The 14,576-nt window shown below is 36.4% G+C and overlaps 1 protein-coding gene across 9 annotated transcripts in view; it reads right to left on the bottom strand.

The window, feature by feature from the left end:
- The window catches only part of CHD9 (chromodomain helicase DNA binding protein 9), a 240,894-nt gene that overhangs the window by 64,672 nt on the left and 161,646 nt on the right, over positions 1 to 14,576 (bottom strand). For all 9 annotated transcript variants that reach the window (XM_040498014.1, XM_040498017.1, XM_040498016.1 and 6 more), the window contains 7 exons: positions 14,300 to 14,421; positions 10,595 to 10,838; positions 6,051 to 6,227; positions 4,770 to 4,913; positions 4,395 to 4,650; positions 2,386 to 2,596; positions 140 to 335 (listed from right to left, as the gene is read on the bottom strand). In XM_040498014.1, coding sequence (XP_040353948.1) covers positions 140 to 335; positions 2,386 to 2,596; positions 4,395 to 4,650; positions 4,770 to 4,913; positions 6,051 to 6,227; positions 10,595 to 10,838; positions 14,300 to 14,421 — 1,350 coding nt within the window. The remainder of the gene's footprint in view (positions 1 to 139; positions 336 to 2,385; positions 2,597 to 4,394; positions 4,651 to 4,769; positions 4,914 to 6,050; positions 6,228 to 10,594; positions 10,839 to 14,299; positions 14,422 to 14,576) is intronic.

Genomic DNA, 14,576 nt, shown 5'->3' with positions numbered 1-14,576 from the left:
TTTATCTGAAACTCACAAACCGTGAGATCATTACCTGAACTGAAACCAAGAGTTGTATGCTTAACTGACTGAGCCAGCCAGGTGCCCCGCCCCCCTGCCAATAAGAAATTTAATTCTCTCAGCCAAGGAATGTATTTACCTGCAGGTCATTCTGAGGGTTCCAATCAGAATCAAAAATTATACATGTATCAGCAGCAGTTAAGTTGATGCCCAACCCACCAGCTCGGGTGCACAGAAGGAAAACAAATCGATCTGAATCAGGTTTACTAAATCGATCTATAGCAGCTTGTCGCAGGTTCCCTCTGACTCTTCCATCAATTCGCTCATATAAATATCTATCAAATGAAATGGCATATATTTAGTTAGATGAATATAATGAAAATAAACATACATCCTATCATATATAAAGTCAGTTCTCCTGCAACATTACATTTACTATAAAATTAAGAAGCGATATCACCCCAACCAGTTTCTATGGTTTTTTAACTCTTGGTGTTGGTGGTAGGGAGAAAATACAAAGTAATATAAAGACACAAAATCTCTGCATTCCTGATGTATAACTAAAATACCATCATAATATCATTTTCAGAAGTTGGAATTCAAAAGAAAAATGCAAAAACTACCTTGCTAATCTCATTATAATAAAAAAATTTTTTTTAAACAAAAATCAAAGACTTTCATAAAACCTCAGGAAACTTCCCAATGTTTCTCTGTCTCAATCATGTTATTCTCTCAAGATATACTTGATCGCAAACTATGTATCTATCAAGGGCAAACTACAATGCTAATTCTTTTCTTTTTCATCTTTTTAAACATGTCTGTTTATTAAAAGGATCTGAAAATAATAATACAGCTTTCAACATTTAACAAATTTTCAAGATGTTAACAATATGAAACATTAAGAATTTGCTTCAAAAACTCCAAAGTTTTCTGGATCATTCCAAATCATTCTGTAGAATGCTAATTCTTTTCTTTTTAAAAAACTTTTTAATGTTCATTTATTTCTGTATGAGAGAGAGGGACAGAGCATGAGTGGGGCAGGGGCAGAGAGAGAGGGAATCCAAAGCAGGCTCCAGACTGAGCTGTCAGGACAGAGCCCAACGCAGGGCTGGAACTCATGAACTGCGAGATCACGACCTGAGCTGAAGTCAGATGCTTAACCGACTGAGCCACCCAGACGCCTTGAATGCTAATTCTTTAGAGTCATTACTATTAAGCAATTAACTTTTAACTTCTTTTATCTTTTCTCATTCACATAAAATTCAGAAACTCAGAGACATCAATACAATTAAAATATACAAAACTTTAGGAACTAGAAGGGGGATACACACATTTGCCACACCTCTTGTGGTTCAAGGCACTTCTTTATACATGTAATTTACTAGAGTCTCAGCAGGAGCTCACTGTTGTCTCTAGTACCTGTGAAATGGGGGTGTGACTTCAATAACATGACTTGTGACATTAAAGAAATTTGGGGTTTTCCATGAGATTCATCTTTATCTTATAAAGTTCTTTGTGTAAGACGATAAAGAAAATGTAAGAATAGCCATTCTTAGGAATATTGCAACTTTATCTCATATGATATAAAGTTGAGAATAATACGTATTTTGAAAATAGACTACAGGAGTGTAACACTGAAACTAACAATAGAACTAGAAATAAAATAAAAAATGAAAACGAACTACACACTTTCCGATAATCTCAACTAGCTAGGCCTTTACTTATATATAAGAGTCAAAATTTGCTGAACTAAAATCTACAGCTGCATCTTCAGATTCCCTTTTATGGAAATATGTTGATATCTGACTAGACCATGAATGTTCTGAGAACATATCCTTATGATAAATATCCTTTTAATCTAAATACTGATTAGACACTATTTAAGATTTATTGTCATGAACCAAAACAAAATTCCACATTAAACAAATCAGAAAGGATTAAAGCATGAATAAATGTCATATGGTAAATGGCAAGAGTGAAAGTGCAGCGAGTTCAGGTTCTAATTAAAATGAAAGACCTGAAAAGGTGAACCATTTTCTTTTATTTTTGAAGATGGTTATAAGTCCATTTAAAGAGTCATTACCCCAAGATTTACAAATCAAGTAAAATGTACACTAAAAACCCATTCCTAGGTCAACAAGTACCCATCAATGTACAAAGTTTACTTAATCAGTCTCCTTAGCCCCTCCTACTATGTACAACATACACAGAACACCTGACACATCCTGAACATCCTAAGCAATCCTTACAAATTAAATGGATTCTTACTTAGATCAAGAGAAAGATGTGAGTAGAGCTAGGTTACAGTACACTGATGCCAAATCCTTAGCAGCATGTATTTAGTGTAATTCATAGTATAATTCAGTAGATGAATACATGCCTTACCTTTTATGAATGAGATAGTCCTCTAGGATGTCAAGGCAGCGTACCATCTGAGAGAAGATGAGCACTTTATGACCTCCAGCTTTCATTTTGGGAAGCAATTTATCAATAAGGACCAGTTTACCAGCAGACTGGATCATTGCTTGAAGATGAAAATCAGAAGCAGCTGGATTATACGTATCCCTAAATTCTCCAAGTATTTTCTCTTCAGCACCTGTCAAAAGACACGTAAGAAGACAGCCTCAGTGCACAAATGCAGGCAGCTCCCAGTTGCTCTCTTTTAAAAATAAATCAAAATTAGTGTTCCTCTGTGCTTTTGTAACACATTATACTTTTCTGATGATAGGTACACTGTTTTTATTGTATTATTTATGTTTGTGGCTAAACACCCATCAACACTAGACTATAATTTCTTTTTTTTTTTTTTTTTATTTTTTATTTTTTAACATTTATTTATTTTTGAGACAGAGAGAGAGAGACAGAGCATGAATGGGGGGAGGGCCAGAGAGAGAGGGAGACACAGAATCTGAAGCAGGCTCCAGGCTCTGAGCCATCAGCCCAGAGCCTGACGCGGGGCTCGAACTCACGGACTGTGAGATCGTGACCTGAGCGAAGTCAGACGCTCAACCGACTGAGCCACCCAGGCGCCCCACTAGACTATAATTTCATTGAGGATATGGGCAATGTCTTAAAGCATCTTATTATCTGTTGAGACCCCGGGCATAATGCCTTATATAAATTTTTTTTTTTTTAATTTTTTTTTTTCAACGTTTATTTATTTTTGGGACAGAGAGAGACAGAGCATGAACAGGGGAGGGGCAGAGAGAGAGAGGGAGACACAGAATCGGAAACAGGCTCCAGGCTCTGAGCCATCAGCCCAGAGCCTGACGCGGGGCTCGAACTCACGGACCGCGAGATCGTGACCTGGCTGAAGTCGGACGCTTAACCAACTGCGCCACCCAGGCGCCCCCAATATAAATTTATGTTTGCTAAATTTTTTTTTTTTAACGTTTATTTATTTTTGAGACAGAGGGAGACAGAGCATGAACGGGGGAGGGTCGGAGAGAGAGGGAGACACAGAATCTGAAACAGGCTCCAGGCTCTGAGCTGTCAGCACAGAGCCCGACACAGGGCTCGAACTCACAGACCGCAAGATCATGACCTGAGCCGAAGTCGGATGCTCAACCGACTGAGCCACCCAGGTGCCCCACGTTTGCTAAATGTTTAATGAATGTTATCAGGGAAAGAATTAATGAAAATGTGGTCTTAACCTAAGGTGAGTAAACATGTATTTTTAAACAAACATCTATTATTTAAATACCAATACGACAGTGATCATCATTGAGGGTGATCACAATTAATCTGGATGTGTCTATGGGTAGGTATCCTGCTGGCCATCAAAACAAGGACAATTAAGAGGGAAGTCAAGTTATAGGTCTCTGTGATGCATACTTCCTCCAGAGAGTCTAATCAGTATTAAAGGCTCTCTGCCTTCCCTCTGCCTGTCTGATCATTAAAGAATAACAGGATTGAAAGAGAGTTAATTATAGGGCTAAGAAACCATATGTCTTCGATAAAGATGGGATAATATTCCCAGAAATAAGTGAAAAGATGCACAGAGAGAATATTAGTAGAGAACTTAATAAGACCTTAAAAAGCAACATGATTACAGAACAAAAACAGACACTAACTGGAGACCTGGACTGCAAAGGGACGAGGAAAAAGAAAAATGTAAACACAGAGGCCCAAAGGTAGGCTTTGCTGTCTTTGCCCATGAGGAGGATTCTATTGGAGGAGGAAGTCCAGTCCACATTAGACTGAACCAAGTCCTGCTCCTGTAACCTAGCATGCAATCATGGGGCACCCTGATGCTGAAACACCAAGAGTGGTACATCACTGCCTTTCCTCGTAACAGCCACTGCAGCTATAGTAGTGGTGGTGGTGTTGCTGTCGTTAATTCACGAGCATTCGTTCAAAGAAACAAGTATTTGTTTGCAATCCTTGTCAGCTACCTTTGATAAGATACGGATGATTGCAGCACTTCCTGAGCTCCATCATGGTATTGACCAAGTTAGGTACATTGGTCTGCCCTGCCCCTTTGGATAAAAAGGAGAAGTTCTTCTCCAAAATAGCCCGGTAGTATTTCTTTTGAATGTTAGTAAGTTCCACTTCAATGATGGTTTCTTCCTTTGGTGCCAGCTTCTTCTCCACATCTTCTTTCAATCGCCTCAACATCATGGGTTTCAGGATAGCCTGAAGTTTTTGCACCTGCATAAAAAATGATGAAAAGATATATAACGTATATGAGCATTTAGTTACAAATACATAAACACAATCACAGTGATAAGAGATTTGATGCCTTTGTTTACAAGGACCAATGAGGATACCTGTTCTTCTGTTTTCAGATCCCCAAATTCTTGCATAAATGTTGATTCGGAAGGAAACCTTAAAGGTTCTAGGAAGTGAAGAAGACTGAATAGTTCTTCAACTGTATTTTGGAGAGGTGTACCAGTCAAAAGCACCTTGTGTTCCTACATGAAGCAAGAATAATTCATGTCACATACCACAGTACTAAAATTATATGAAAGCTGACATAGGTTATCAAATGTTCAATGTTTTTCAAAAGCAAGTATCTTTCCCAACCATAATTTTCAAGAGTCAACTCAAAATACATCTCTACCCACAAATCTTCACTAATTTTTCAATTGCTTTTTTAAAAACTCCTATCATTCTTGTAATACTTCCCTTTTACAGGCTATTTTTACCTATTCATGCTTTTAAAAGAAAATTTCTAAATAATTAACAAGCATATTTTATATTTTCTCAAAGAAATAGAACTTTCAAGAACAAAGAAGCTAGTTGTTTCTTTAGTACTCATTCTTGGCATGGTAATTTGTATGCAAAATGGTTCTCATTCTTTATCATTTGGGTAAACATCACTGGACTTTTCACAGAAGAACAAGCCTCAAATCATTAAGGCTACAATGCAACAATAAGAAGAGCTGACTGGAATATGCTTCTAAAGTAGAGTTGCATTACAAACTGAACATAATAGTAATAGGAAATAGACAAGATATTTCTGATGATAGTATGAATTATCATTTAAAATTTGATTTGACAGTATCTCTAAATCCCCAAGCTAAATATTTGTATACGTATCTGTATATCTGCATATGTATGTATACACCAGTAAATGTTTAGTCTAGAAAGATACACACTCATCTATAAACACTGGAGTGGGGAGTGGAACTAGGGGGTGGGCATCAACGGGGCATAAAAAGGAGGACTTCGATGTGTTCCTGTATGTAGTTCCGCATACTGGAGTGACTTGTTCAAGTGTCCGTGTACTAATTATGTGATGTTAATTAAATGAAAATGTTAAAAAAATGGAAAAGACTCTGATTTGAAATAAGCAAACACACTAGCAGAAGACTTTAAAAAATGCCATTTATTAATTGTAACCAATATATGCTGAGCATGTGAAATTTTGTTCCTTAGTAATTAAACCGTAAGAGAAAACAGAAAAAACCTCAATTACCAGACAGAAATCAGATATAACCATCTTCTAAAACTTAAAAAGGAGTACATTTAGCATTAGCTCTCTGCCTTTGCATTTCACTACGTAGCTAAGAAACTGAATTAAGTCAAAATAACGATAAGTTACTTACCAGATTCATGAGTTTCAGACCTTCAAGAAGTTTACAATTTTTATTCTTTAACCTATGTGCTTCATCAATAATCACACATCGCCATTCAATTGCATTTAGCTCTCCACAGCCACCAAGAATCATTTCAAAAGTGGTGATGATGGCTTGGAATCTGTAAGCTCCTCGAATGATACGCCCCTAGAAATTTATTATCAAATACAATAATTTGCTAGAATGTCTTCATCACAATTTTTAATTCCTGTCAAATTGCATAAAAATACATCTAAAGACATCTGCTACATTTTCCACTGAAATTTTTACATATGCATATACTTTCTTTAAATGAGGACATTTAGCATTAAAACTATATTATAGTGTTTTCAAGAATAATGTAAAAAATGTATACCAACACAATTATTTAATTTATAATTATATTCAAGTAAGTATTCTCTGATAAAATGTTTTATAGTTTTTAAGAGTTATAGTAACAATTTTAGATCAAAAAGAAATGGCCATTACAAAATCTGGCCAGTGAAATTTCAATTTTAACATTTACCATTTATATCCATGAGTTCACATATATAATGGCAAATAAACAGTTGATATCAAAATTAACCACCTGAGTCATGTATTCAGCAAATATTTATTGCGTGTCTATGTGCCAGGCCCTGCTCCAGATGCTGGAGATATGGCAGTAAATAAAACAGAAATAATTATCCAAGTGGAACTTACATCCCAATGATTCAAATTCAGGACAGAGCCATTGAGAAAAAAACAAAAATTTTTTTAAAAAGTTACAAAGTGATAAGGGCTGTGAAATAAAACAGGGATAAATAATAAGTGTAGGGTCAGAGGTGACCACTATAATGTTATGAATTGGCTGGGAGGCCATTACTAAGAAGTGACATTTGAGCAAAGTCCTGAAGATGAGGGAGAAACCCAGGTGATACCTAGAGATCTAGAGGAGAAAGCATTCTTGGAAGGAGTAGCCAAGCATGAAGGTCCTCATGTGGGAATATCTTTGGCAGTCTTCACGTTATAGTAAGAATGCCAGAGTGGCTGAAACCTGCTGAGTGTGAAGGGGATGAAGCTGTGCTGGGACCTGAAAGTGTGCTAAGGACTTGGCTCTTTCTCTGAGCAAGAAGCTACTGGAGGGTTTTGGGACAAGAGTAACATGGTTTGACGTGTATTTTAAAATACTAATTTTGGTTTCTGTGGTAAAAATAGTCTGAAAGAGGCCAGGGACAGATCATAGAGTCCCATTAAGGGACTGCCATACTAATCCAAGCAAGAGATCATCATGGGAAGTCATGAGAAGTATTCAGTTCTAGATGTATTTTGAAAGGAGATCCCAAAGGATTTGAAAGGAGATAAACCTAATGGATAGGTATAGAGTGAGATAAAGAGGATTCAAGCTTAACTGCAGATTTTTTTTATCTTGAACAATTAGAAGGTGGTGCTGCTATTTACTACAAAGAGAAAATTCCGGATGTTGGACATGCTATATTTGAGACGACTACTAGATATCCAAGTGGGATAGCTGAACAGGCATTTGGATAGGACTCTGGAATTCAGGAAAGAGGTTAGAGTTGGTGATAAGATTTGGGAGCTTCTAGCAGTACAGATGGTACTCAAGTTGTAGGACTGAATGGAGCCTCTGATGGAATAAGTGTGGATATGAAAGAGTCTGAAGATGGAGCTCTGGGTCACCCCCAAGTTCAGATAGGGAAGATAAGAAGGAACCAGTAAAAGGGGCTTCAGAAAGAATGGGTAATGATATAGGACAGCACGACAACCTAGAAGCCAAGTCAAAGGAATGTTTAAATGGGACTGAAAACTATAAATTATTAGGGATTAGGATAAATGAAGGGTTAAGAAAGATTGTATATTCTGATTTAGGGTTTAATTCCTACTATTGATCATATACAATGGCCATTAAATTGATCCAGTAGAATATTATTAGAAGAGGGGTAAAGTGTAAGTCCATGGCATTTACACAGCTCTAACAACCTAGGATAGGATGCTTTCAGTTAAATTGACATCACAATGTTTAAGAATAAGAGCTTTTGAGTCTAAGTGACCTGGGTTTATTAATCCCAGTTTTGGTGGGGTTTTGGAGGAAATTATATAACTTCTTTATACCTCAGTTTCCTCATTTGTAAATGGGGCTAATGTTATTACCTATTTACAAGGTAGGCATTACAAAGATTAAGCAAAATACTGTCTCTAAAATGTATGGCATACTGCCTGGCACACGGTAATTACTCAATAAATATTTGTGATTATTAGTATTATTATCTCTGTTACTTTTTTCAGGGTAATTCAGAAAATGTTAGCATAATTTTACTGCTACTATGATAGCAGAAGGTAAATATTCAATTAATTTATATTAAAATATACCTGAAAGAGCTCATAGTAAAATCTGTATTTTTTTTTTTTTTTAGATTTCTTTTTTTAACATTTATTTTTGAGAAATAGAGAGACAAGAACGAGCAGGGGAGGTACAAAGAGAGAGGGAGACACAGAATCCGAAGCAGGCTCAGGCTCTGAGCTGTCAGCACAGAGCCTGACGCGGGGCTCAAACCCACAAATCGTGAGATCATGACCTGAGCTGAAGTCAGCTGCTTAACCGACTGAGCCACTCAGGTGCCCCTTAAATCTGTATTTAAAGCACAAATCTATTTATCTCATCTTTAAAGGAGACATTTTTACCTTTTTAAATTTTAAACCTGTCAGAAAGTATTTTTCCAGAATGTATAACATTTACTACAAAAATATAATATTTTATATATACTATTCAGTTTATAACACATCAAGAATCTTTTAGCTTTTAGGCTCTCATGTTCATACCAAGCTCACATGAGACATATATTAAAATTGCAACCCTGTTAAACATCTCTTAAGCTCCCAAAGTTTTAATTATGCCTTTTATATATACTATACATATATAGTATATATAGAACTATATACATATATAGTATATATAGAACTAAGTCAATCATAATCATTTTTATGATAGCATACAGCTCTTAAATTCTACAAATGTATGATTGGGAAGAATAAAACACTGTAGAAGGATATCAAACTATAATCTAACTGAAATGTCATAGGCTTGAAAGGTACAAAAGTGAAAGTTTCAATAAAACTGAGGAATAACTAAAGGGTTAAACAGATGCTTTATTTCATAGGAGATGTAATTGTTTCAACCATAAAAGTAAGAGGAACAATGAGGTTGAAGGAACTAAATCAATGAATACGTCCATTTTCAGCCTCCAATAGGTAGAAAATCAGTTACACTTGGTAAGAAAAGCAGTAGAAGGCTGGGCACATTACCTTACTTCAAACTGTATCATATCCCTTGACATGGCCATGTGTTATAATGAGCCTTATAAAATAAAAGAATCAGTGAAAGAAAAATAAAATGTTAAGGTGCTACTGAGGCAGAGTATCAGGCAATAAACCTATTCCAATTAAAAAGTATAATTTGTGTGAACTACGTTTTTATTGATTTTGTTATTTCTTTTTTTTTTTTTAATTTTTTTTTTTTTTCAACGTTTATTTATTTTTGGGACAGAGAGAGACAGAGCATGAACGGGGGAGGGGCAGAGAGAGAGGGAGACACAGAATCGGAAACAGGCTCCAGGCTCTGAGCCATTGGCCCAGAGCCCGACGCGGGGCTCGAACTCACGGACCGCGAGATCGTGACCTGGCTGAAGTCGGACGCTCAACCGACTGCGCCACCCAGGCGCCCCTGATTTTGTTATTTCTTAATAAAATTCTTAACCTAAAAGAGTCCTATTACCTACCACTCAGAACTGCAATTAGCACTTAATGCTTTCTAGATTTAACTTTCTGCTAGAAAATTATTTATTATGATGTCATCTCTTAATTTTATGATGTGTGTATTTAGCTGAAAAATAAGAAATCTCCTACTAAAGAGTAAGAGGCCAAAGGAAAACAGAAAATGTGCCTTTAGGATTTAGAGGGAGAAGAAAGCCACCAAATCACCACAGTACTGGAATAACCAATCCAAACAGGAAAAAGATATAGAGGTGTGCTTGTATCTGCATACAAAACAAACAAACCAAACTTTAAAATATGTCTAAAAATCAAAATCCTTTGAACATGAAAGAGAACCTAGGTTTTATCTGAACAGGCATTTAAACCCATCGTGTTCACTGAAGATTTAAATTTTTAAAATGGAGGGGAAAAAACTGGAGGATGATCAAAGAAACAAATACTATTCTAAAAAAAAATTTAATGTGCATTTAAAAGCAATCAGTAAAACGATTATTCTAGTTGAAATATTAGGGATACAATCAAATTAGTACATTTGTATAAATTGGCACACTTTATAGTGAACTAGAACATGAACCTAATTCCTTGTCATTGTTCTCTTCAGCTACTAAAATTTATTGGAAAATAGATATAATGAATAAAGAGCCTGAACAAAGACGTTTGTAGGCAAATAATATGCATCCTTAATTTGAAAACAATGAATGTGTAGTAATTAGCTTTTTCAAACCTGACCTTTCAAACAACCAACAAAATCACCAGCAACACACCTGTGAGTCCCTGAAGTACATCTCATACTGCTGTATCATCTGTCTGCTAATCAGGCTCCCATGGTAAACCACAACATTAATATCAGTCCATGTACGGAATTCTCTCTCCCAGTTTGCAATAGTAGAAAGTGGAGCGATAATCAGGAAAGGTCCTCTTATACCAGTCAGAAGGATTTCGTAGAGGAATGTAATTGACTGAATGGTTTTGCCAAGACCCATTTCATCGGCTAAAATGCAGTTCCGTCTGAAATAAACAAATATATTATCCATGTATACATTGGGTTTTTCTGTACACTACAATGTCTTTAAAGATAAATATTCAGAAATAATCAAAGACCAAGTTAAAATACTTGCATTTATAAAAAATAAAAGTTGCTGAAGTGCAGAATAGGCATATCATTATTTATATATATAAAGTTATAATTTTATTATAATCCTGAAGAGGGAAAACTGTAGATTTTTGTAGCTCCAAAATAAAGATATCACCCGTTAGAGGTATGATTTTGTTAACGAATGAAATGGCAAGAGTAAGGCAAACTAAATATATTATTTTTTCAGGAAGCATTTATTAAATACCTTCTATTATCTCAGGGACAGTATGAGAAGATAGGATACAAAAGAAACAGAACATGTTCTCTGCCTTCCAGGGGCTTGTATCTATTAGAAAAGCAGACATGCAAACAGATAAATAAATAAACAACCAAACAAATAAACAGTTATGCAATGTGCTATCACAGAAGCACAAATAAAGCACTGTTTTTCAACTTTGGCTGTGCATTAGAAGAACCTGAAAGCCTGAAAGAAACACAAGATACCCAGGGCTTTCCCCTACACATTATGATTCAATGTGTATGGAGTAGGATAAAAGCAGCTATAATTAAAAAAAGAAAAGAAAAAGTTCCACAGATGATTATAAGGCCAGTTGAGAATCATCAGAGTTAAGTTTATTAAGAAGCTCAGAGGAGTAAGTGTCCAGCTCTGGCAAAAAGAGAGAGTAGAAGAGATCTCTTTCAGAGAAGAGGTTAGTAATGGGTAGGATTTTGCCAGAGAGCACAGCAAAGGAGTAGAGGTGTAAAGAATATGACCAACTGGGAGACTACAAATATGGTTTTGAGATGAGGGTAAAAGGAGGGGGTATTACTGAGATATGAAGAGGTCATAAATGAAGAAGGTTAGACATCATTCTGTTATGCAATGGGAGTCAGTGAAAAGTTTTAAAGAAACCTGATGAGATTGGGTTTGTATTTTAAAGTTTACTCGGGTTCTGCTGTGGTTATTAGAAGGTGAGGTGACTAGAAGCTGGGACACTAATTGGTGAAGTACTGTAATAATGCAGGAAACAATGATGGGCACTTGGACTAAGGAAGGGGGGCAAAGAGGAGAGAAAGTTAATTATGACTTGGAACGATTTAGACTTAGTGACCAACCAGATATACGTGGTATCAGATGACAGCCAGATTTCAGTCTGGTTGACTAAACGAACTGTATTATTGTTAATTTAATTTATGTAGGCTCCACACCCAACATGGGGCATGAACTCACAACCCCAAGATCAAGAGTTGCATGCTCTACTGACTGAGCTAGCCAGGTACTCCTGAACTGTGTTATTCTTAACTGAAATACAAAAAAATGGAAGAAGAACAAGTTTGGCATGGACGAAACAGGAAGTGATATGGTTAATTCTGAATTTTGTGTTTAAAGAATTGGTGAGATAGACTTTAAGGGTAGCAAGAGGCAAAGGGAAATATGGGCTTGGAGTGAGTTCAAGGTCTTAGAGATAAAGATACGAGACCATTAGGATGTTGTTGATAAGTGAAGGCACAAGGGGGGGTGGAGAACAAACCTGTACCAGAAGAGAGCAAAAGAGGAACTTCAGGAGGAAAAGCAATACTGAAAGGGCAGGCAGAGGAAGGAAAACCAGCAGACCTGAAAGTCACAGAGTCTGGACGGAGTCACACTATGGAAGCTGCTGGGGGCGAAAATGGGGGAAAGTTTACAGAAGGAGCAATTACTACACAAATCACAAATCAAGAATTTGCAGCAGGGACACAGCAAATTAGGGCTGAAAAATACCTCATGGATTGGGAAACAGAGCGTTACAAAGATAGAGAATCAAATCCAAACAACAGGTTTAGAGAGAGCTGGAGATGAGGAAATGGGAAGAGACCATATGGCCTGTTCTTCCTAGAAATTACAAAGAGGGCTCGAGGCAGCCAGAAGGAGGAAGAGAGCCAAGAAGAGAAGGTTTATTCTTTTCTTTCTTGTATTTTTACAACAGGTTAAACCCAGATTTGTTCGCAGAGTGAAGGGACAGCACTACTCTTGAGAGGGCTTGAAGAAGTGACAGAGGTGTGAGAGTTGATCGAAGTGAGGTTCTGAGAAAACTGGATGAGCTGCATCTCAAGAACATAGGTAGCAGCTTGAGTCTTGGTCCTGGGGAGGCACCTTTTAACTTCTGGTACATGAGGATGGGGTAAGAAAAGCTAAGAATGGAGCTACGTTTGTAGGCCTGGCTCTGAAGGCGGGCAGGAATCTGAACAAGCTCACCTGTGGGCCCTGGGCTCCTCTACGGAGCAGTCACATGGGCAGTGAGAAGGGCTGGGCTGTGATAGAGGGCTGTCAGGGAACTGCTGAAAGTTTAAAACAAGCAATGGAGGCCATGGGAAGGGTACTGATGAGGGAATACAAGTAAAACAATATTTGTTAACTATTTTACCTGGAAGGTTCTCCTGAGAAAAATGAAAGCCAATATTTAGAAAATATAAACTAGAAGAGTGCTGTGTGAAGTAACAAGTCCCTCCTAACTCCATATGACTGCATCTCATGACTCCCCATTACTCAGTGTAACAACTCAGAAGAATCAAGTGAGAAGTAAAAACACAGAAGAATGATTCTGAATAAAAGCATCATCAAATTTTGCTGTTATCACTAATAACAATGCCTTATTGTTTGCTCTTTTGTATATACCACTATACTTTCTCAATCATGGGTCTGTTTTTCACTTCTTTTGCAATTATATTTTCTTCTCAGTAAAAAAGTGAGATAATGTTCCACACAGCATTTTGAACAACATGGAAAATAATTAAAGGGGTAAATTCATTACTAGGTTCTTACATTTTGATTTCTGCTTCTGTTTTTTTGTTTTTGTTTTTGTTGTAAGTAGGCTCCATGCCCAGCGTGGGGCTTGAAGTTATGGCCCTGAGACTGAGAGACTTGCATGCTCTACTGACTGAGCCAGCCAGGCACCCCTTATATTTTGATTTCTACTCCTCATCAACTGCTGACAAACTGCTTCTTGAAGAGTTAAATAATAGACCTACCTAATTCTTACTGGTATAATTGCTCACACTTTACTAACCGGATTCAATTCCTGGCAGACAGCAGTCTAAGCTGATAAACTGAAAAATACTTTGTAACACAACAGATGTTTTATGATGGTAAGAAAGGTATTTCAAATTTTATTATTAATCATTTAAATTAATTAATCATCTTAATTAATCATCTGATTGGCATACCGTTAAAGGAAGGAACTGAAGTCAAAATCCTAAATTGTAATTTATATATTTTCCTGAGGTAATCTCACTTTTAATAATAAAAACTCCATGACAGTAACAATACAGCAACATCAGTACCTATTTTACTTAACATATTTTGACACAAATAATAAAACAACACAATTTTTTTCTATTAAGATGTACTACCTACCTATTGTACCAATTGAATAAGAGCCAGTTGAGTCCTTCCAGTTGATATTCCCTGAGTTGATTGCCATTTTTATAGTCCCTGGATTGATCAATTTTTTTCCAAATATTAGCAGGAGGACGATCCTATAGAAAAAAAAGGAATGATGTATTTCAGAGTTTTTTAATCTTCCATACATCTCATACATGGTAAAAGCATTGCTTTTAAACTAATTATAGAAGTATAACATTACATAGTGTTATGACAAAATTTTACAAACATCTAGAGACCAAGTTAGTTC

The sequence above is a fragment of the Herpailurus yagouaroundi genome, unplaced genomic scaffold (assembly GCF_014898765.1).
Source record: "Herpailurus yagouaroundi ecotype Mexico unplaced genomic scaffold, PumYag 190, whole genome shotgun sequence".
Taxonomy (NCBI): domain Eukaryota; kingdom Metazoa; phylum Chordata; class Mammalia; order Carnivora; family Felidae; genus Herpailurus; species Herpailurus yagouaroundi.
This window is presented reverse-complemented; position numbering and strand designations above follow the sequence as displayed.